The sequence below is a fragment of the Gouania willdenowi genome, chromosome 9, assembly GCF_900634775.1.
Source record: "Gouania willdenowi chromosome 9, fGouWil2.1, whole genome shotgun sequence".
Lineage (NCBI taxonomy): Eukaryota > Metazoa > Chordata > Actinopteri > Blenniiformes > Gobiesocidae > Gouania > Gouania willdenowi.
This window is the reverse complement of record NC_041052.1, coordinates 31,379,418-31,403,905: the sequence shown is the minus strand read 5'-3', so window position 1 is coordinate 31,403,905 and position 24,488 is coordinate 31,379,418. Positions and strand designations below refer to the sequence as shown.

The window sequence follows — 24,488 nt, the reverse complement described above, 5'->3', positions numbered from 1 at the left end:
TCTTTAGTTATGTATTTATTTTTTGCACGCAATAATTTGTCTTTTCTTGCACAGAACTTTGTCATATTTCTTTGCATGAATCTTTTCTTCAAAAATTTTCATTTGCACAAAAATTTTTCTTTTTTGCTCTAAATTTCTCAGCTTGCACAAAATTTGTCTTTGCTCACGCAGAATAGTGGCACAAATGTAACGCCATCTTAAAACAGCAGCGTTGATTAAAGGGACATTTTTAGTTTTTAGGGACGTTGTCTGATTAGTTTGAGGATGGAAAACATGTCCCTATCCGAACATTGGTGGTGCATGTATAAAAACCATAAAACATCAGTAGCTTAGCATCAGTAGCTCACAGACAAACCAGTTTGTTGTCATAAATGTAACAAATTGCACCACCTACTGTTAAAACAAATACGTCATGCCTCAAAAAACATGTCCTCTTCAAAATAAAAGCACAGGCTTTTTGAAATCCTGTGCTTTTCTTTAAAATGAGTCAGAGAAGCATCCTTTTGGGGTCCCCAACCCATCGGTTGAGATCATCTAACTGTTATTCAGTTAGCTTTAGCTTTGTTTGTAGAGAGTAGTGGCGTGCAACTGGGATCTGACTTTTTAAAAGCACTTATTCGTCATTCCATTGGTTTAGTTTTTTATTTTATTTTATTTTATTTCATTTACAAAATCCTTTTTGTGACAAAACATTGGTTAGAAGAAATTGCAATAAAACAATGTTCATAAGACAAAAATATCCATTGTTAAAACAAAACTTTATTAATTGTGGAAATAATGTGTAAAATAAATAAATCTGTGATAAATGTCAGCATTTAATTTATCAATAGTTTTTTTCTTTTTCTTCTCCTGACCACACGTCACTGCTGCAATGGTAATCTTACACTGAAGCTAAAGCTGTGTGTTGCTCCCGCGGCGTGCTCCAGCTGTCCTGAGTGGTGATAAGTAAAACACTGAAGAACTAGAACACAAAGGTCTGGTTTGGAACCAGAACAAAGTCTTTGGTTACGGTCACATGATCTTCCAGGAAGCATTACGCTGCCGAGAAGTTGGATCTGATGGAATCTTCTCGTAGCTGACGGTGTTTTCCAGAGTCCTCGCCAGATGTGCGGCGCTCAATGGTGATACGGTAATTTTTCCTGAAAGGGATAAAAGATTGTGAAAAAAACTACAGCATTAGCATCTGTGTACGGACCAACTACAACATCGGATAAAATATCGCAAAATAACTGCACATGTCCTAGTTATTTTTATTGGACCGATTATACAGTGGCAATTATTAAGTGAAGCCACGCCCCTTTTCTCTTTGATCCTGCTTAGCCAGTGCAGCTAAATATTAAGCTAACCCAAACATTTGGGACTTGTTGCTACATGCTAAGCTAACCTAAACATGTGGGACTGGTCGGTAAATGCTGAGCTAACCCCAACATATGGGAGTGGTCGCTATGTGCTAAGCTAACCAAACATGTGGGACTGGTTGCTACATGCCAAGCTAACCAAACATATGGGACTGGTAGCTACGTGCAAACAGTCCCACAAGCTAACCAAATATGTGGGACTGTTTGCTATGTGCTAGGTGACCCAAACATGTGGGACTGGCTGCTATGAGCTAAGCTAACCAAACATGTGGGACTGGTCATTATGTGCTAAGCTAACCAAACATGTAGATTGGTTGTTATGTGCTAAGCTAACCAAACACGTGGAACTGGTTGCTATTTTCTAAGCTAACCAAACATGTGGATTGGTCATTATGTGCTAAGCTAGCCAAACATGTAAAACTGGTACAGTTGTGGTTTAGGTGGCGACCACTGTAACTCTAGACCGCCTTCTGTTAGCATTGCTAGTTGCTGTGGTAACGAACAGTCAGAATTATCAACAAGCAAAGCTGAAATACGAAAACATAGTAATTAATTTGTACCACACCCTTGAAAAAGCTCCATATGTGGACAAATGTACATTTACTTTGAAGGGAAACGAGTTAAAAACAGATTAATCCGTGGGAACGTATCTAAACTTAATGTTTCCAATATTGTTTTCCTGTATCTGTACTAAGAATAGAAGTTATGCTAACCTGGTTTATTGTTTATAATCTCAGTGTGTTTTACATGCATAACGCTTCCCCCAACAGGGAGGCTGTGGTACTGTGTTACTTTCCTCCTTCAGTGATTTCTTACACAAATAACCATTATTCTTTACTTTGTTTTTACTTGTGTTCCACCAAAGGAGGACGAACGGTTACATATAGGGGTGTAAGAAAAAATTGTTGACCAAATCAATTGTTTTAGTTTTTTAATGAAAAAACTATTTAATTGTGCTAACATATACATAGCACGTAAACTCCCGGTCACTAGTGTCAGTGAACAACACCAGACCTTGTTAAACTACCACACGCCTGAATTTTAGATTTAAGTTGATTGCACTTTATTTTCAGAAAACATACTGTGCACTTTTATAGATATAACTTACCCACAATTAGAATTTGTTGTAGAAGCAAAAGTTAAACTTTTTTTTTTTTCTCTGTCTGCACATGCTGTCAAAGGTCAACACTACAAGAAGTGCAATCATTATGAGACAGCAATGCATGTTTTGTTATTGCAATAAAATAAATTGATTTATTTTATTGCTTAATTGTGACCATCACCAGCCCTCCCTAAGGAAGGGTAAAAAAGCTTTTATTATAGGGAGGATATACCAGTATGTGTGCAAAAAAACGCTACTGCAAACCCAGGAACTGCCCCGGGCCCGCAGATGCAGCCAGGCCAGCAGAAAGAGTTGGGGCCAGGGAGCCCCAGGCCACCCCCCACGGCCGAGCAACCCCCCAGACGCCCCAAGATCCCAGGCTGAGAGGCAGCCACCGCCCCCCACACACACCTCCGAGGAAGCCCCAAGCAGCCGAGCACCCAGCGCATCCCGCCACCGACCCCAACCACCAACCCCAAGGCCCCCCGCCAGCATCCCACCCCGACCCCCCCCCCAACCACACCCAAGCACCCAACCCCCGAGGGGAGGGCCCAGAGAGCCCCCCGCCCGAGACCCCAGCAGCGGAGCCAAGGCCCACGCCCAGCAGATGGCCAGAGCAGACAGCGGGCGCCCGCCGGCGAGCCCAGAGCCAGCAGGGACCAGACTCCAGGCCAGAAGGACCCGGAAAGGAAGCAGCACCAAGAGCAGCGTCCGACCACGCCCATAGTCGCCGAGGGCACCAAGGGCGAGGCCCTACAACTCACCCTTCCCTCCCCCCGAAGCTACACAAGCCGGCCCCTGCGGTCCCCCAAGTGAGCCCCCGGTGAGGGGGGGAGGGGGCGGCCCGGCCCACCGTGCCAGCGGCACCTTCAGCAAAGGCGCACCCCAGTGGACCAGGCCAAGGTGCCCAGACCGGCCGGCAGAGCAACCCACCGCAACACCCCGCCACCCAGGACGCAATCGCCGCCCCCAAGAGTAGCCACCCCCAGCGCCAGTTAAACTTTTTTTAATCAATTCTCTCTTACACCCTTAGTAATTTGACAGTTTAATAAACATACCGTATGTTTTTGATATTTGTACTTATATTACAGTTAGTTACCATTTACTTGTTCTCACAAGTTAAAAAAAAGGAAATAAATTGTATTTGATACCATTTTGTAATTGTAAAGGTGAAATTTGTAATTATCGATATTGTGATATATCGCAGTGTATATCGTATTTTTTAGTATTGGGATACATCATATCGTGACATATAAATCGGGAATCAAATCGTCAGATTAATGGCAATGTACAGCCCTTGTTACAAAGTGATGGACGTTACAATCACCTGAAGAAGTAGGAAGCTATGAGCATCAGGACTCCCAGTATGGCTCCCACTACGACTCCCGTGATGGCCGACACTCCCAGTCCACCTGAAGTAAGCAGAGATCATGAGTAACGCCTCCTTCTCTTTCTGGGCTTTTATTTTATCGGCTACAGGAAGTAAGTACATGATTTATTTGGCGTGTCCGCTCTGGTCTTGTGCCGTTCTCTCAGGGTGAAGTGCTCAGGGTCAAAGGCCGGCAGCAGCTGCAGTGACCCGTTTACGCCAAAATAATTGGCCACCACCTGAAAAGGAGTAGGTGTGTCATTCTGCAGCCTAAGGTCCTGTCGGACCAGTCCCCCTAAAGGTCCTCACCTCGTAGGTTCCCGCCTCTCTGTCCGTCATGGACATCAGAGAGAAGTCTCCCTCTCTGTCGCCATTGACGTCCACGGAGACCTGACCGGCGATTCCTGTCCACCAATGAAGAAGTAGACAAAGACACATTGCAACTTCAGTTCAACTATGTCCTCTAATCAGACATCTTATTGGTCCACATTCGGCCTGCCGTTGAGTACTGACTAGTTTGTAATGACAAAACACTGTTTCCAACCAGCTGGTGATCGTGTTAACTTGTGACTGAGTACGAGAGTCAGCTGGTGATCAGTTAACGCACGTGTCATCAGTTTGACACGACTTCTATACTGGTTTATGCTGGTTTATGGTTATGCTGATTTGTACTGGTTATACTGCTTCATACAGGTTTATACCGGCTAATATCGGTTATACTGGTTATACCGGATAATACTAGTTATACTAGCTGTACTGGTTGGTTTATACTGATTATATAGGATATACTGGCTTGTACTTGTTAATAATAGGTTATACTAGTTATAGTTGTCTTTACAGTTTAATACTGATTTATTCTGGTTATACAGGTTATATTGGTTAATAATGGTTGTACTGGTTCATAGTGGTTTGTAGTGGTTTATACTGGTTTGTACTGGTTACAGTGGTTTGTACTGGTTACAGTGGTTTGTTTTGTTTTATAATGGTTTGACTGGTTTGTACTCGTTTATAGTAGTTCGTACTGGTGTATACTGCTTTGTCCTGGTTCGTACTGGTTTGTACTGGTTGTTTGTATTGTTTATACTGATTTGTACTGGTATTCTTGAGTGAACGTGTGTGTCCGAGGGGGTCGAACCTTCAAAGGTCCTGTTCCACATGCGTGCTGTGACCTCAGTGCCGTTGCTCTTGCTGTATCCGTTCTTCATGGCTTCGTGCAGGGCGATGGCGTACAGCAGCATGGCGTCATGGAAGCCTTCCACGAACACGTTGACCTGAGAAGAGGAGTATCAAGAGTTGGACCAGTTAGAAATGTTTCCCTCACTGTTAGTAGTTATTCAGTGTTTATTCATTACTGATATGTTTTATTATTGTCAATTCTTCATTCCTCAATTACTTTGGTTTTTACACATTTTTTATAAAGGTGTTAAATATGGAATCAGAACAGTATCATAATGAATGAACTCTTGCAGGGGCTTTCACAAATGCACATGCTTTGTTTTTGCCGTTGTATTTCAAATTCACAAATGCACACGATCTGTTTTTCGCAAATATATATTTTATACAAACTTGTAATATAAATTATGAAATGCACATGCTCTACTTCAGTAATATTATTTTGAGGCACACTTGTAATATAAATTCACGGATAATGCGAATTGCTGAATGTGCATTTACAAACTGCTTCTGTGCTGTGAAACCTCTGTGCATTTGTGAGAGAAATCTGTGGTGAATTTTGAGACTGCCCTGACGTCGCGGGTCAACAAACGTCACCATTTGCTAATAAAACTGATTGACAGATTCATCGGCCAATCAGGTGTGTTTGCTTTCAGCCAATCATATGGCTTCATACATTTTCTCCACACTTTTAAACCAATTGCAGAGCTACTGATGTTCAAATAAGAACAAGACGCGCTAGTCTACAATGGCAGACAGAAGACAGCATGGAGAGACTTAGCAATACAAGAGTTGTTTTGACAGTGGACTGAGTCACAGAGAGAACCGAGATGGACTTGAAGTGCCAGAGTTTTATTATTTCCTTTCATGGCCGCAGCACGTGAAGCACCGCCAAAAGGAGTCAACCACAGACAAAAGGTGTGTATTTACTGTAATTATCGCTACTCTACCTTGACTCTGTACCTACAGTGTATTTGTGTGTTTCATTAACAGTAAACAATGACCAACATGCTGTGGAGTCTGCCAGAGGAGTAGACATGACGTTATGTTTAAAGCGATCTTTACAGCGCTGTCCCGCTCCCAACTCCCCGGGACCGTGGACCAGGTTACCTCACTGCTCCCTCTCCGCTCTACGGAGGGGTCAAGGCCCCCTCAACCCCGGCGTGACTGTTGATCGGAGCCATTGAAAGTCCGCTCGATACACTTTTATACTTTGTTTACGAGTTACTTATGTTTATATCATTTATAACACACAGCCACAACCCCCTAGCGGCAGGGCGGCCAATCGCATAGCGAGGCGTTCCCTCTACGCAGAAGTAAAAGGGCCAACCTCCATGTCACCTTGACGGCATGCCACCGGCGTAGGTCCTGACACTGAACGTTAAACCAGGCCTTAGGTAAAGTTAGAAAGATATTTACGTGTGCTCTGAGTTTGACAATACAACATGCTATAATACAGTAATTGCATTATGTTAGTACTTAATGTAATAATAAAAATCACCAAAAATACATGAAAGCACATTTATTGAAACTAAAGTATAATCATACTATGTATGACAGCACACATATATGCGTGATGACACTACCACTCTCCTGTGTGAAGTTATTGGGGTTTTTTTTGTATTTTTTTCCGGTGTTGCAATTTGCAGATGGTCATTGCGCATTCCAGCCACAGTCGGCTCCGCGTAGAGGCCAATATAAGTTCCGAAGCGCGGAGGATGGCTCGTTTTGAGGAAAATCCGGTTGTAGCTTGCAGTCCACCTTGCTGTGATTGCAACAAGTTATCGGTTGGTCCGGAACAGCCTAATCTGTGAATATCTTTCTAACTTTACCTTAAGCCTGGTTTAAGGTTCAGCGTCAGGACTTACGCCGGTGGCATGTCGTCAATGTGACGTAAGTCTCTCCATGCTGTCTCTTCTGTCCGCCATCGTAGTCTAGCGTGTCTTGTTGTTGTTTGAACACTGTGCATGCGCACACATCAGTAGCTCTGCAATTGGTTTAAAAGTGTGGAGAAAATGTAAGAATCCAGATGATTGGCTGAAAGCAAACACACCTGATTGGCTGATTAATCTGTCAATCAGTTTTGTCAGCCAATGGTGACGTTTGTTGACTCGCAACGTCAAGGCAAATCACCACAGATTTCTTTCACAAATGTGCAGAGGTTTCACAGCACAGAAGCAGTTTGTAAATGCACATTCAGCAGTTCGCATTATCCATGGATTTATATTACAAGTGTGCCTCAAAATAATATTTGTGAAGTAGAGCATGTGCATTTCATAATTTATATTACAAGTTTGAATAATATATATGTTTGCAAAACAGATCACGTGCATTTGTGAATTTGAAATACAACTGCGAAACAAAGCATGTGCATTCGTGAAAACCCCTGCAAGAGTTCATTTTGATACTGCTCTGATTCCATAGTTAAACAAGTCCCTTTTACACAGTGAACCTTTGTGAAGACAGAAAATCAGGAAAGGTTACAGTTCAACAAGTGATGGTGTAATCTTGTGACTGATGATGTAGAAACTGCGAGTGAATGCAGTGTCTTCTTATTGTGTTGTGATGAACAAGTTGTTCATACGATGGCATATTATGGACACAATAAAATCAAGACCTGGGCATTACAAGAATAAAGTTATAATACTTCAAAAATAAAGTTGTATTTTAAGAAAACAAAGCTGTATCTTAATAAAATCACAATATCATGAGAATAAAGTCATAATATTTAGAGATTAAATTTGTAATATTTTGAGAATAAAAAAGTGGTAATTTTATGAGAATAAAATTTAAATCCAAACAGAATGTTGCGTGTGTTGTGGTCACTAGTGTTATGGAGAATGTGGAACATTTAGTGAGATAATGTTTCACACATGGTGAAATACTGCACCTTTTGGCCCATCGTCACTACACTGTTATCAGTTTAAGGACTTTAACGGTCCTATATCATGCTAATTTTCACCCATCTCCACTTGTTCTAAAAACCCCAAAAACATAGGTTTATTTCCCCCAAATTCGCCTGTTTTCCAGAGTCTTAGCCTCTGAAAAGTCACTTTCTGAGCAACTCTACACAAACAGGCTGATTTGCGGCCTACTTATATTCATGAGTGGGCGTGTCTATAGACGGGACACTGACTTCCTAGTTGCGTTCACTTCAACAGGGAATTCTGAGCGCTGTATCACTACCAGTTTTTAAGATATGGCTTTATTCTCATAAAATTACAACTCTATTCTCAAAATATTACAACTTTAAAATTTTAATTCTCAAATTTCTTCTTATTTTCATGTGGCCCTAATACACTTTCGTAGGTTCAGAATCATGTAAACACTGAGTGGTAGCATTAAAGAGTCACCACTTATGAGGATGACCAGTTGAAGTGATACACCTCAGGTTAGCTACTTTTCCACCTCAGAGTGTCATGTGGTTTTCCTCTTCCTCAATTCCTGACAGCCGATCACCAACTAAACCACTACCATCTGGTTCTGTACACCCAGGGAACTCAAACATGATCACTGAGGTTGAACGTACGTTCCCACAGTCCTGGCAGTCGTACAGTCTACTCTGCTGGACGGACTTGGTCATCTCGATGGAGAAACTCTGAAACTCGGGTTTGACGGTCCTCAGCAGTGTCACCGTGTTCAGAGCAGCGAAGGCCTGACGAGCCTCGTCGTCGTGTTCATCTCCTCTCCTCCACGAGCCATTACCTGAGAGAACACATGTTGGTCAGACGGACTTAAAGGGATCCTTCACTGTTTTTACAAATGTGACCTGAAAACTTTGAAATGTCCTTAATAGAAGATCCATGCTTAATTAAAATGCATTATTTTGCACCATATTTGTTTTTTTAACTTTTTAAACCGGGGCTACTTTACCCTGTACGCAGCCATGTTGAAATGACTATCGGTCATCTGTCGGTGTTTAACACTAGAAGTCCCAGGGATTTCTATATCCCCCCAGAAGTCCCAGAGCAGGGTCAAATGAACTCTAGGACCAAACTGACGACTCTGATGGCTACAATTTGCATCTATTCATTTGTAAATGAATCACCTGAGAAATCAGCAGGGGGGAGAGCCTGACTCTAACAATGGAAGTCTGGAATGTTAGGGGGAAGTGCCCTGGAAGCTAAAGTCACAATGCCCCGTTTATTAACTCGTTCTGCTTGATGCTGGGGGAGAACAAACACAGACTACAAACATTGAAAGAAACAGAGTCACCTCTTCCAACACACCTGATTCAAATGATTATCAGGCTTCTGCAGAGCTGGATGATCATTTGAATAAGGTGTGCTGATTAGTGGCCCTCGAGGACCGGAATTGGACACCCCTGGAATACCATGTTGTCATGCAGCCTTTTGTGCTGTGGGGAATAAATAGCTGGCTGCTTCCACCTGCTGACACTCCACACTTATTCTACTCAAAATGCAGAGAAGATTTACCACTCAAGAAGCGTTGGAATTGATCCTGAACAATGCAAACCCTTGTGACTCAGATGGGGAGGACATAAACCTTCAGCCAAATTCGGATTCGGACTCTGAGCTGTCTTGAGGTTAGATTTCCCAAACATCCTATTTTCATTTCCTGACTTTATTTTTATTTAAAACCGAAGAAAAGAATAATTTGAATTTGTTCACATTGCAGATGACGAGACTGCTCCTCATCTGGAAAAGAGAGCTCGGTTGGAGAGTGAGCCCACAGAGACGGCGAAAGAGGGCACAGTGTGGCATGAAGAACATGTGGGTACAATTCTCCGTTTCACTCCAATGGAACCGTACGCTGCAGATGGAGAGCCAACAGCAAAGGCCAGAAGAAGAATCAGGAGTCGCCTTCAGAGCTTCCTCTGTTTCATTACTGTTGGCATGCTCCGTCCCATTCAAGAATGGACTATTCAGCATGCACGGCAAACGGAGCAGACGGACTGGTTCATGATCCTCCATGAACTATTGGCATTTATTTCTGTTATTATTTTGAGGGGGGTGACCAAGGTTCCATCTCTGCGTGACAGCTGGTCAGCATGCCTGGGAAACCCACTTATCACTGGAATTATGTCACGAAACCGTTTCCAAGACATCATGCGTCACCTACGATTTGATGACATGTTTACGCGCAGTGAGCGAGTGCAGACAGATAAGTTTGCTGCAATTTCGGATGTGTGGGGATCGTTTGTTACCAACTGCATCACATGCTACAACCCTGGTCGACACATCACAATTGATGAACAGCTTTTCCCATCGAAGACTCGCTGCTGTTTCCTGCAGTACATTGCAACAAAACCCGACAAATTTGGCATAAAGTTTTGGGTGGCTTGTGATTTGAAAACAAAGTACATCTGCAATGTCCTCCCATATCTTGGAAAGGACCCCAGTCGTCCCAGTGAGGAGAGACTTTCTGAGAGTGTGGTGATGAAGCTGATGGAACCATTTATGGACAAAGGCAGGACGGTCACCACGGACAATTTCTTTACATCACTGACACTTGCACGACGACTGCTCAGCCGGAAAACCACCATCCTCGGGACAGTCAACAAGATTCGCCGGGAAATTCCTCAGTCAACTAGAAAGATGGACCGCAAGGAATTCACCACTCAGGTATGTTGTTGGTCTTTTTTATTCCATCAACACCTCTGAGTGTGTCATTGTGTTTAAAACCGCTATAATAACAACAATTTCTTCTTTTTTAGGTGTTTTCCACCACTGGTGCCACGCTGACGGTGTATGCGCCCAAACGAAAAAAAGACCGTCTACATTCTCAGCAGCATGCACAGCGTGGTTGAGACTGAGGAAACCATCAAAAGGAAGCCAAACACCATCACCCAATACAACACCACAAAGTGCGGAGTGGATGTGATGGACCAGATGGTGCGGGAGTACAGTGTGCGCACAGGAACACGGCGATGGCCAGTCGCCGTGTTCTACAACATGATCGACATGGCGGCACTCTTTTGCACATCTGCTTTATCAAGCATGCACCGGGGTGCTGGAGAGACGGGTGGACTTCCTGGTTCAGCTAGCAAGAGAGTTGGCTAACTCTCATGTGAGTGAAAAGAAGGCACTCAAAGAGCAACTGCGCCAACAACAACCGCCTACACCTGGCCCTGGGAAAAGGGCTAAGTGTCAGATCAACCATTGCTGCAAGAGCAATCGCGCAACTGTGCGATGTGTTCATTGCCACAAATACACATGTGGCAAATGTAGGAGAGAGATACCGTGGCAGTGCCAAGTATGTCACGAGTCTCAATAAGAGGATGAAGGAGATTCTTCTAAATATGTGCACAGTTGCTTTGTTATTATCGTTATTTTTATTTATTTCGTTTGTTTTTTTTTTACACAAATAAAAACCATTGAAAACAAATCACAGTTGTTCTTTTGCACATTTCTCACACCACACTGTCATTAAAAATAAATAATTTTTGTGTTCTCTTTGGGTCAAATGACACCTCTCTGGGTTTTATAGGTAAAAAGTTCATTTGACACCTCTGTGGGACTTCTAGTGTTAAGCATTCAGGATCATTTAGCAGCTTTTTCAGTCAAAATAACAACTTGTGCTGCTTTGGGTTGCTCTAAAAATCAGTAAAACTTAAAAAAAAATTATGTAAACCTCTTGTTCACTAAGAGATGATAAATTAAAACCGTGACCCAAAAAAGTCTGTGGCCACAGGGGGCAACAGTTCCCACTCTGCTGTTTCTTACACAGTAGAGAAAAAGAGTGCCTTTAACTTTGACATTGGATGCTGAGTTCAGCTCTGTTGGCAGTTTGTTCCACTTCTTTGCAGCATAGCAACTAAATGCAGCATCACTATGTTTACTGTGAGCTCTGGGCTCCACTATCTGACCTGTGTCCATAGACCTGAGAAACCTGCTGGGTTCATACCTGACTAACATCTCACTGATGTGTTCTGGACCAAACCCATTCACAGATTTATACACCAGCAGCAGAACTTTAAAGTCTATTCTGAGGCTGACTGGGAGCCAGTGTAAAGACTTTAAAACTGGAGTAATGTGTTCTGACCTCTTTGTTCTGGTTAAGACCCGAGCTGCAGCGTTCTGAATCAGCTGTAGATGTTTGATGCTCTTTTGGGGGATTCCTGTCAGAAGACCAGTGCAACAGTTCAGTCTGCTGGAGATAAAAGCATGGACCAGTTTCTCCTGATCTTTCTGAGTCATTAAAACTTGGATATGTTCTTTAGGTGGTAGAAGGCTGTTTTTGTGATAGATTTGATCTGACTGCTGAATGTAAGATCTGAGTCAATCAGAACACCAAGGTTTTTAACATGGTCTTTAGCTTTTAAAGATCAAGACAAAAGATACTCGCTGACAGCAGTCCTCTTTTACTTATTACCAAAAACAATCACCTCCATCTTTTCATGATTTAGTTGAAGGAAGTTTTCACTCATCCAGCAGTTTACTTTTTCTAAGCACACAACACCTCAATGGGACCATAGTCATCGGGTTCAGTGATAGATATAGTTGTGTGCCATCTGCGTAGCTCTGATAATCAACCTTACAGTTCTGTAAAATTTGTCCTAAAGGAAGCATAGAAATGCTAAACAGAAAGGGTCCAAGAACAGATCCCTGAGGAACCCCACAGGACATTGGTAATCTGTCAGAGTTTACAATGTTTCTAAAATAACTTCGCTCCTCCAAGGAGGATTTAAACCATTGCATTACTTATTAATTTAGTCCAACCCATCTTTGCAATCTGTGCAACAAAATTGTTGGTCTACAGCAGTGGTCTCCAACCTTTTCAAGTCCAAGATCCCTGACCTCCGCCTAAAGTGTAAAAACAAAAAAAAAAAAACAGATTTTACTTCCACTTTCACGCTTTTTATTCATGCTAACTTTATTTGAATTACATGAAATGCTTTGGTCAAACATTAAAAAATAATGAACCCAAAATGCTATCTGTAACTAGCATATTAAACTGGTCGTATCATTTGATTCTAATGGTCAATTTTAATTTTTTGCAATTATTATGTTGTGTTTATTTGTGTTCGGGTGGTTTTGTTCAGGCATCTAAATAGGAATCTCCAACAGACCCATTTCGAACTCTATCCAAAAACCGAGCACATATTCGAACTCAGGGGAGTAAAACCTGTCCTGACTCTGACTCTACCCAAAAACCAAGCACAAATTCGGATTCGAGGGGACCAGACCTTTCCGTTGATACCATGGTTGGCCCGATCCAAGCACTTTTAAAATTGTATTTCACATATAAATATTGCATTTATCCATGGTTGAATCACACATATGTATAGGGATGGGAATTGATAAGAATTTAGCTATTACGATTGCATCATCGACACTGTTTATCGATTCAATTCCTAATCAATTCCTTATCAATTCTCCTATCAATTCTCATTGGGTGAGGGAATGAAATAATACAAATGGATTTGTTTGCTTTAATTCTTAATTATCTTATCTTTGTCTTTTCTTGTCTTTTATTCCACCAGATTGTGGATTGCTATATAAAATTGATGAATTATTACTATTATAATACAACATATGACACATTTTTCCCTGGTTGTTACGTGACGTCATTAGCCCTGTGTGTGATCATGTGAAGGAACAAAATAAAGATAACGATCAGTACGAGTCCCTCTCCCGTGTCTGATTACTTGTTATAAGGACATAAACTGCCGATGAGATGTGAGTTCTTATGGAAGTTAGTTGTTTTTGGCAGAAAAGTCGGTGCAAGAAGCAACTTTTGCGTGAGAGTGTACAGCAGGGGTGCTCACTACGTCGATCACGATCTACCAGTCGATCGCAAAGGTAGTGTTGGTAGATCGCATGACATCAAAAAAACAGACGTCAGCGGCTGATGTCAGCCTATCATCCATCCTGTCAAAAAAGCGAGGGCTTAAAATTGGAGCTAACTCGCTGACTAGCTTGTTAGCTTTGCTGCACTTAGCGCCGTTGTTTGCGCATGCGTGGTGACCTAAAGGTCAGCCTATCAGCCATCCCGTCACTTGATTGACATGTAGGGCAGCCAATCAGATGACTACTGAATTTTCCTGACCTTCAGGTCATCGCGCATGTGCAAACAGCGCTAAGTGCAGCAAAGCTAACAAGCTAGTCAGCAAGTTACCTCCAATTTTAAGCTAAAGAAAGCCTATATTCATCAAAAATGAGCGGGGTTGCTGGACCAAGTAAGAAGACAAAAACGTATCACTTTCATACGGAATGGGAGGTGGACTTTTTTTTCACGATGTCATTTTCTAAGTGCGTTTGCCTCATCTGCCGGTCTGCCATCGCAATACCAAAGAAAGGAAATGTGGAGCGGCATTTCCGGACTGTTCATGGAAAATACGACACCGACTTCCCGCCAAAAAGCGAGCTGAGAAAAAGAAAGGTGAATGAACTAAAATCCCAGCTGTCCGGACAGCAGTCATTTTTCATACAACATACTTCAAAAGCAAAAGTTGCCACCGAAGCATCGTTCCGGGTGAGTCACGTCATCGTTAATAACATGAAGTCCTTCCAAGATGGAGAGATGGTAAAAGAGGCATTCGTTGAAGCAGCTGACTCATTGTTTCGAGACTTTAAAAATAAGGCAGAAATATTATCTTCCATCAAAGCTCTGCAGCTGTCAAGAAGTACAGATACACGGCGCTGTGAAGCCATGGCTAAGGATGTAACCCAGCAAATGTGGAAGGACATCGGAGATCGTGTTTCTTACTGCAGTTGGACGAATCTACTGACATGAGTAACACAGCCGAGATGTGCATTTTTATTTGTATGGTGTTTAGTGATATCACTGCAAAAGAGGAGCTATTAACAGTACTTCCCATGAAAGAACGCACGCGAGGAGAGGACATATTTCAGTCATTTAAAAACTTTATTGAGAAAACTCAGCTCCCAGTGTACAAATTGGTGTCTATCACCACGGATGTAGCATTCGCAATGGTTGGCCGCGTGAATGGATTTATTGCCAAGTGCAGGCAGGACGATGCTTTCCCAGACTTCCTGAATTACCATTGTATAATCCACCAACAAGCGTTATGCGCTAAAATGCTCAACATAAAAGAGATCATGGATGTGGCAAATTTCCAGAACCTGGCGTCAGAGCTGGAGATGCAAGGGAAGGCCTGCGTGCAACTTGACAGTGCACGCTACACGGAGCAGATTGACAATTGTCTGTCAGAGTTTGACAAAGGCTTTCAAGACTTTTCTTTGCTCGAGCCAGTCGCTACATTCATGTGCTATCCTTTTCGGGAAGATGCTGATGTTGATTCACTCACATCAAAAATTGCAACACTGTTTGACCGGAACTCTTCTGGAGTGGAAGATGAGATTTTGACTCTACAAGCCGACATTGAGCTGAAGTCAAGAGCTCATGGACAGTTCTGGAACTTACTCACAGAGGTAAAGTACCCCAACATGAGGAAATGTGCTACCTCCTTGACTGCATTATTCGGCTCCACTTATTTATGTGAGTCAGCCTTTTCCCACATGAAGATCATTAAGTCCAAGTACCGTTCCACCATGACTGATGAACATTTGGAAGTGTGCTTGAGGCTGGCTGTCAGCAGCTACTGTCCGGACTATGCATCCCTCGCTGATTCAGTTCAGTGCAAGTCATCAAAGTAAACTCGGGTAATTACAAAAAATGTTCATAGTTAATTATGTTGTGTTGTGCAAAATTAGCTCATGCGGTTATGCAAGGTACATCAACATACATTGTACATGTAAAGAATCCTCAATATATGTGAAAATAAATACATGTGAAATATATGTTTTGCATTTTTGAGGTGGGTAGATCTGGGGTAGATCATTGTGACTTGGTAATTTCATAAGTAGCTTGCATGCTGAAAAAGTGTGAGCACCCCTGGTGTATAGAATCCGGAAGTGAGTAGCGTAGCAAAAAAGACGCTACAAACACAGCACACAGGACAGCACAGCTGCGGGTGAAATTCTTTGCTGTGGAAAGCTTACAACTATATGGAGCTTCACTTGGTGCTAGCATAATCCCAATATACAGGACCCGGAGGAGTTTATCATTACGTATTTGCGACGTAAGAAGAACTGATAAGTGGAATCGACAGGCAAGCAAACAAACGATTCTTAGGAGCTGGATGACTGGGAACCGATTCTCAGAAAGAACCGGTTTTCGATTCCCATCCCTACAGTATCGCTCAATGACACAGGTGCGCAGCAAAACCGGAGGCGGTGGGGATTGCTTGACGGCAGAATGCGCTGAAGTCACGCAGCGGAGCAGTTTCGGTGCAGATACGCATAGGCTTTTAACTGTTTAACTTAGCTGACGTTGTTTCGTGGTTATGTGTTGTGTCGCAGTTGTATTTAACGAACAGCTGGCTGGAGGTTTGGTGGTGTGTGTGTGTGTGTGTGTTTCTCTTTCTCTCTCCCTCTCTGCTTCTTACTCAGTGTTGCGCTGAGGAGAGTTTGTTCTTGTTCTTGTTCTACGTCACCTGTTTTTATTATTTGTTAAATATTTTTTCTTGGTGTCATTCTACCTCACCTTTGTTCATTTTAATAAATGTTCCTTTTTTAAAAAATTGAGACTTGTACCATTTGGCTGGGACTGGATGTGTGCCGCTGGGCTGTTTCCTTCACGCGGTGGTGGCCGCCGGTCGCTCGTGCGCCGGTTTGGGGCATTGCCCCGTGACTTGCACTGTCTGGTGGGGGGGCGGGGCCTGGGCTGCTGTCCTTGCACCGGCTGGGGCTGTGCAGTCCTGCTGGGCTGTGGCCGGTTTGTGGGCTGGGGTGGGGGGTTGCCCCCGCAGGGGCTTGGCCCGGGGGCTCGCCCTTGGAGGTTAAATACGTTTTACTTGGTGTCGTTCTACCTCACCTTTGTTAATTTCAATAAATGTTCCTTTTTTTTTTTAAATTGAGACTCTCATCATTTGTTATCATCATTGTGTAATTTTTATGATGTAAATTTGAGGGAGCAAAAGTAGTATCGGCTCCAAATATCGGCTCAAGGAAATCGGTGGTCCGTATCGGTCATCAGCTAAGGCTGATGGAAAAAAAATTGGTATCGGCATCGGCCGCAAAAATCCGTATCGGTCGATTTCTAATGCACACTTTAGGCTGCAAACAGCTCACAGTTTTTAGCAGATGGGTGAAATCCTGCTTTAACACCTCAGACTCCTCCTCGGCTAAATTATTTAATCCAAAATGAATCACAACATTCTTCAAATGTGGGTAATCTGCCACAATATGCAAGATTTTGTCAGCCAGGTCTGATACTGTGTCATTAGGTAAGCAGATCACTTTCACGTTGTTGCTGAACATCTTCTGAGCATCTTTAACAGAAACATCCCCCAATATCAGTGTGTGAGGTTGTTGCTTTGGCCCACCATGTCGCTTTTGTTTTCCTGAAGCCCTTTCAGTCCTTGCAGTTCCAGAAGGTTGTGTGTTGACCTTATTAGAGCAAGATCCTAGGTCATTTAGCAGTGGGGCAAATCGATTATCCAGCTCTACATGAAACTGGGTTTGTGATTTGGTGATACTCCTGCCTTTAACAGATGTCCACTTTTGTGCCTGGGCAGACAATGGAGTTGTCGTTGAGGCTGCAGTCTGAGAAGAGAGTGCAGGCCAGTCCGTCTCATTACTGATAGTAGGGCCCTTTCCTCGGCCCGTTAGCCTTTGATGTGGATATTACTTTTTCTTAGGCTTAGCTCCCAGTGTATTCCAGGGAGGATTCGCACCTGTTGGCTTATCAACGGCAAGAGAATCCACCTTAGCTTTGATAGCACCGGTTGGTAGCAAGTTAGCTTTATCCTCTCCGCTGTTTTGAAACAATGGCACAGTCATATCATTACCATATCCACAGTGTCCATTAACCTGCTAGTTAGCTTGCTATAGCTAGCTAGCTTGCTACTTAGCAGCAGTGGATTCATTGCTGATTCTAATGAGCAGCAGTGAATCCTGGTTGCCTTTATTTCCATGCACAGGGAGCTCTTCTTCTCTCCTTAATGGCGTCTATGAGACAGCAGAGTGGGAATTGTCGCCACCTGTGGCCACAGATTTTTTTTTGGATCACGATTTTAATTGATCATCTCTTAGTAAACAAGAGGTTTACATCATTTTTTTAAGTTTTACTGATATTTAGAGCAACCCAAAGCAGCACAAGATGTCATTTTGACTGAAAAAGCAGCTAAATGATCCTGAATGCTTAAACTCATATAGGACTCAATGGAATAAAAGGGGCTAATCAACATGGCGGTGCACAGGGTAGTCGCAATTTTGAAAGTTATTAAAAATTAATATGGTGCAAAATAATGCATTTTGTTAGGCATTAATCTTCTAATAAGGACATTTCAAATGTTTTAGTCTCCATTTGTGAAAACAGTGGAAGATCCCTTTAAAAACAGAGCGGCGTCAAGCCGCCGATGGCGATTGGCTCACCGTACGATGAGGCGTTGAAGAGCTCCACATTGAAGAACATGCAACCTCCGTTGGTCAGTTGACGTCTGTGCGCGGCCAGCATCACCTCTCTGATTTTATCAGCCGCCATGCACATGATGACCACTGCAAGAAAACAAATGGAACATCCAACTGTCAAATATCAGGTCAGAGGTTGAAATCCAGCTTCTCCATCCCCACTAAAACTGAATCTCAGTCTTTATTTTAAACTTTTTTTTATCTGTGCGTTAGAGCTGAGGGGTACTGCATTAGTTTTTTATTGATCTGAGGAACAGTTTTAACATATCTATTTATCCTTTGACCTCAGCCAGCACTGCTACATCCTGCACCACTGTAGGACTAGTGGCTACATGCTAAGCTAACCAAACATGTGAGCTAAGCTAACAACGTTAAGGACTCACTTATTACTCACCACCAGTCCCACATGTTGTGATTAGTTTATAGCTCTTAGCTCCACACTCACTCACAGGAACACATGTGAGGCCGATTTAATTGGCCGATTTTTGCGTGTTTTACGTGTATTGGCATTGGCTGATGCGCGATCCAATTTATTAACAGAGCGGCTGCTCCAGGGCTCTGTGTTGCTGCAGACAGAGAGCAGAGCCCCTCCCCCCACGAGCAGAGCGTGAAGCAAGTTCTTCAATCCCAACAGCAGGTTTTAAACTTTCAAAGGATCTTTTCACTGTTTAACTTAGCTGTTCCGTGGGTCCACGTGTTGTGTCGCACTTCTAGTTAACGAGCAGCTGTCCGGAGGTTTGGTGTGTGTGTGTGTTTCTTTTTGGCTCCAAATATCGGCTCAAGAAAATCGGCAGCCCGAATCGGTCATCGGCTAAGGCTAATGGAAAAAAAAAAAAATCGGTATCGGCCCTAAAAAACCCATATCGGTCGATCCCTAATAGACAGCACCATTTGTACTTACGGTTTAAAGGATCAGCTTACGGAGTTACTAAAGGATGAGTTCACTCAAAATATACTTAGAATTTAAAAGGCTTATTCAAGGAGTATGCCACTTTAATTTTGGCCCCAGTAAGTTGAAGAAGTGTAAACCCCTCTCAGTGCAACCTCCGGCTCTAAAGACAGTGACAACCAGGGAGTGACGTAAGGAGGAACTTGTTGCCGATTGGATGTCGCGACACAGCCTCACTCAAAGTCACTTGAAAAGTTCCAAATTTTCATCTTTGAGTGACTTCCAGTGACTCAGATCGCGCAATGGAGCTGCTGGAATCACACAAGTTGCGTCGCTTGAAGGAAGGTCACTTTACAGAAAGGATCGCAATTTTGCAAACTCGCAATGCTGAGTATGCAGCATTTGAAGCTAGCAATCAAGCTAATGGTAAATGCTTTGCGGTAGCTAAGAGCTAGTCACAGGCCGCTGTTAGCACTTATGAGCACTGAAAAGAGCAAAGCTACTAGGAAGAAAATGAAGTTCATGGCCTTAGACAAGAAGAAAAACATTTCACCAATGCACGAGTGACTGAAATAAGTCTGAGGACAACTTACCTGAGAAATGTTCATTTTACTCATTACACGTTGACTTTAATATTTTTATATTTAAATATCCACAAAGCTGCTGCATTTGGACATTTGTTGTTTTTGTGCTACAAGAAAACCTAAAATGCAGGACATTTTATTTGTGGTTTAAGAGGTTTTGTTAGTTTGTTCTTTAGATTATTTTATCATCTACCTCAAAAACCAAAATACTGCTGACTGTGCACTTTATTTTTTGGCAAGGAGCTCCAAACAGGTCTGCAGTGAAACATGTTGGACAAGTTTTGTTTGTTTTTGAAATGTTTAAAACGAAAGACTAAAGGAACTATCATAATTAAGTATTTTGGACAGCAATGCTCTAAACTTTTTATTTATATTTTAAATAACTACCTCATGTGCAGTTAAAACAACAAGTTTGTATTGTTTCACGGGTATTGTTCAATGTTTAAAATAAGATTGGAACATTCAAGGTGTATGCTGTAAAATATCGGGATCAGCAGGTCAGGCATTTTAAAAATCGGTGATCGGCCAGAAGATTGCATTCAGTGCAGCCCTAGTCATCACCATCGTCATGTGTGCATCTGTGCATGTTTGTATGTAACAGTGTTTCCACCGCCGTCCTCTGATCTTCACCTCCTCTGAGTAGATCTGTACAGTTCCAGCATCCAACACCAAATCTCAACGCTTTTAAACCTCAGTGATTGTTGTGTCTCTGTCTCCATAGCAACAGTGTTAGTGAAATGCTGAGGAGGAGGATGAAGACAAACCTTCACTTAAAAAAACAACAGTCCTCAACTATTTTAACCAGGGCTATCAAACTCATATGGTTCAGTGGCCAAAGACGGTGCAGTTTGATCTCAAGTGAGCTGCAGATTTTAGGTGGAAAATGAGTAATTTAATCATTACTGTACTCTAATTTGTACTTCCACGTATAAATAAATGATAAAATATATACGGCACTGATAATATCAAACCAATAAGAGACAGATATCAGTCACTGCACAATCTTCATTTTCAATTTAACTGATTTTGTGACCAATTTTTATGTAATTTGGTAAAATTTTATGGAATAATTTGAAGACAATTGCTGAATTTAGGAAAAATTGAGAGTTCTTTCAACAATTTCAGATTAAAAATGACTTCCATCACGTGATGTAAGCATGGGGCAAATGAGAGCCCTGCTAATATTTTGGAGTTTCATTTACTTTGTGTATTATTTTGGAGATATCTACAACTGAATTAGTTGGTAATTTACACAATGGTTCATGTTTTTCAGACTTTTTTGCTTTCTGCTCTGAGACGAATTGGATGCTCTAAAGGGCCGGATTTGGGCTCCAGGCCTTGAGTTTAAAATGTGTGATTTACAGTAAATGCTTCTTTTTTTTAAAGTCAGTCAAACAAACTCCGTAAATTCTACTCCTAAATGAGCTCATGTTCGTTTAAAGGATTTAAATAAAACCAATAATAAGGTTTTATTATTTTTACCTGAATACATTTGTGATCCAGATACGACCTGACAGTGAACCTGAACACCATCTGACCATCATCATCGTTATCGCTCCTATGAGCCTGAGGCTGTGCCTTTGTAATCAGATTACACTCATCAGTGTGACTGGCAGAAGACAGCGCTGTGCAGCAGGAGCTGGTGTCCATGTTAACTGATGACTGACTTCAGATGCACCTGTTGGTGCATCACTTCAACTGGTTACAACTGGTCAAAAATAATGGGAACCACTCAATCCTCACACAAGAAACATTTTAGATTACAGTCACAAATTAGCACCATCCCCATTTTGACCGTAACACCAGTTGGTCTGAGTTCTCAGAGTTCAGCATCTTCCTCCTCATTCTGTTTTTATTCATTCATTCATTTATTAATGAGGTAATAAATAAAGGAAATATCTTCCACGCCGTCTTAAAAAACAAATACTTTAACAGTTTTAATAAATAAATAAACAGAATAATCTTATTGATTTAACAAGTTCAATAATTACTTCAATCTCTTTAAATGAATTAAATAATTAGGTGTGTGTGTGTGTGTCAGTCATTACGATGAACTGAGACAAGCTCAGACTGTCCAACTCTTATTATTATTAGCATTATTATTATTATTATTATTATTATCATCATCAACTCTTTGTAGTTCACGAGCCAAAAATGATTAAAATGAGCTAATTCAACATTAATGTGCCTGACTTTGAATTTGACTTAGAAATGACACAATCCAACAATAACTGACAGGTATCAGTCCCTGCAGCAGCTTCACTTTCATTTATTTACTTTTGTGACCAAATTTAGTTCAATTTGGGGAGATTTTGTGGAATATTTTTAAAAAATATGCAAGATTTTGGAAAAAGAATTGAGTTATTTGGAGCGTTTGAGGATAAAAATGAGTGTCATCACGTGATATGAGCTGCAGAGTCTGAGTGAATATAAAACGGAGGGACTGAGATATCTTTGAATGAGTCGTGTTTTGTCCTGTGGGACAGATTGTAATGTTTGGCTTTGAGTTTGATCTCAATCTCACACTGACCTGATCACAGAGGTGAAAGTAACAGATTATGTATTAAGTACTCCTGTTACTTTCTTTTATGGGTTCTAAATCAGGAATTATACGTTTTAATAAAAATGAAGTCATTTGTTACATTTCTACACCCAACCAATACCGAGTAAATTATTATTTGTTTTAAAATGAACAACATTGTGAAACTACAAAAAAATTAAATAACCAGACAATCAAATGCATCACATCACAGCCGACAAATCAGATTAAACGTAATGCACGGCACCAAAACAGCGAATTAGGGTTATTTTCTGTTTCAGAGTTCATAAATGTGGCTTTACTAAGAGCCTGATAATTCTTTATTTTGAATTGAATTAATTTGTGTTATTTTATTCTGAAAAGAACTGTACATTTTGAAAAACCTTTTATTTTATACAGATGCCTTTGTGGAAAATAAATTAGGATTTGTGCAAGATTTGGTCTCTTCCATGATATGTTTACTGTATGTAAGGGAAACGTGGCAAGATTTACTACAAAAAACAAAAAACAAAAACAAAAAACGTGGGGGGTGAAAGTAACTATAATTTTTAATTGAGCTACTTTTACTCGTACGTATTTTATTTGTGACTTACTTGTACTTGTTCTTGAGTACAATTCCTATCTAGTAACAGTACTTTTACTAAAGTAACCTCTGGACTGATGTGAGGGACCAAAGACCCCCGGAGCCGAACCTGAACCTGAGTGCGTGTGTGCGCGCGCTGTACCCTCAGTGTCGTAGATGTTCTGCAGCAGCTCGTCCACGTTCAGCGGCTCCTCGGTGGACACGGACACGGTCCTGATGCTGTGCTCCCCCATCAGGTGATAAACGCCCTCCAACGTGAAGAAGCAGTTGCGCTCGTGCTTGTCGTCCTCGAACACGAGCAGCGCGCTCCTCCAGCTGAAGTGCGCGAACATGGCCGTGAACGTCTGGGCCATCTTCACGTAGGACGGGGCGATGCGGGTCAGCTGGGAGTACTCCCCGTCCTTGGCCCCGAAGCCCGTGGCCAGCGCGCCAGCGGAGATGACCGGGACCCCCCAGTGGGACGCGAGCCGCACTACCGCTGCCGCCTCGTACTCGCACACGGGTCCGAGGATCAGGTCCGGCCGGTGAGCGCACGAGCGCTCCACCAGCGAGAAGAGCGCCGCGTTCACGCAGTCCGAGTCCCCGAAGTGCACGTGGAAGCGCAGCCCGGAGAACGGAGAGCCGTCCGCGCGCAGCCGCTCCTGTGCGTAACGGAGCGCGGGGGCCACGCGGGCGTAGGAGAAGAGGAACGAGTCGTTTAGGGGCACGAACACGAGCACGTTCACGTCCTCTGTGACGGTAAGCACCGGGCTCAGAGCACTCAGCAGCAGGACGCACAAGGTGGGCGCACGCGCCATGCTGCCGCTGGTTCCCGGGCTGTCTTCACGCAGGTCCGCTGAGCCCTCCGCGCACGCATACGCTCAGTGCACGCTCGGACTGAAGCGCCGGCAGCTGACAGCCTCCGGCCCGGAGCGCTCGCACACCTTTTTCAGGGTGTCTCGTGCGTCATCGGGGGCGCCGCGCACCTCCTCCTTAAAGCGACACGTGCTCAGTGAGCCGCTTCGCCACCCACACACACACACACACACACACACACACACGCACAGCAAATTGATGTGATCCATTGTTCTATGAATTTGGGTTAACCATATTTATTTATTGATCTGAGTATTATCCACTGTTATCCAGAAACTTTAGTAATATTTGGGTCATATACTGTATATAGTCATCTTAAAGATGTAAATCATTGTTTTGATCCGAAATAAAATTGGTTAAAAGTGACAAAAATTGGCGGTGACATTTGGAAAATTTGATGGAGAAGTGGCAGAAATGGGGGGGGGGGGGGGTATCGTAATTTAAAAAGTAGGAGTAATTCATTTAACTTGGCAAACAATGAGCATGAAAAATCATGAATGTAGTTAAATTGGCAAAAAATAATTATGAAATATGGTGAAAAGAAGTTAAAGTGACAATAATGGGTCAACATATGCAACATTAGGTGGGAAAAGTGGTGGAAATGGTTTATGAGTGGTAAAAATGTCTTGAAAGTGG

The 24,488-nt window shown here is 42.4% G+C and overlaps 1 protein-coding gene across 1 annotated transcript; it reads right to left on the bottom strand.

Annotated features, from left to right (window-relative positions):
• Window positions 1-623: 623 nt before the first annotated feature.
• Window positions 624-23,963, bottom strand: npr3 (natriuretic peptide receptor 3). Its single transcript, XM_028458641.1, has 8 exons — window positions 23,140-23,963; window positions 18,367-18,489; window positions 8,532-8,707; window positions 4,965-5,100; window positions 4,139-4,233; window positions 3,951-4,068; window positions 3,788-3,872; window positions 624-1,139 (listed from the first exon to the last, which is right to left on the bottom strand). Exons 1-8 carry the CDS (start codon window positions 23,792-23,794, stop codon window positions 1,034-1,036), a joined length of 1,494 nt encoding a protein of 497 aa, XP_028314442.1. The 5' UTR covers window positions 23,795-23,963; the 3' UTR covers window positions 624-1,033.
• Window positions 23,964-24,488: the final 525 nt, after the last annotated feature.

What these genes read in the sequence shown, in the direction of transcription:
- npr3 (XM_028458641.1), bottom strand. Translation starts at nt 23,794, where the DNA reads ATGGCGCGTGCGCCCACCTTGTGCGTCCTGCTGCTGAGTGCTCTGAGC. An exon ending in GAACATCTACGACACTGAGG is followed by an intron (nt 18,490 to 23,139) that starts GTACAGCGCGCG and finishes GTTTTCTTGCAG; the next exon opens with TGGTCATCATGTGCATGGCG. An exon ending in CTTCAACGCCTCATCGTACG is followed by an intron (nt 8,708 to 18,366) that starts GTGAGCCAATCG and finishes GTGTTCTCTCAG; the next exon opens with GTAATGGCTCGTGGAGGAGA.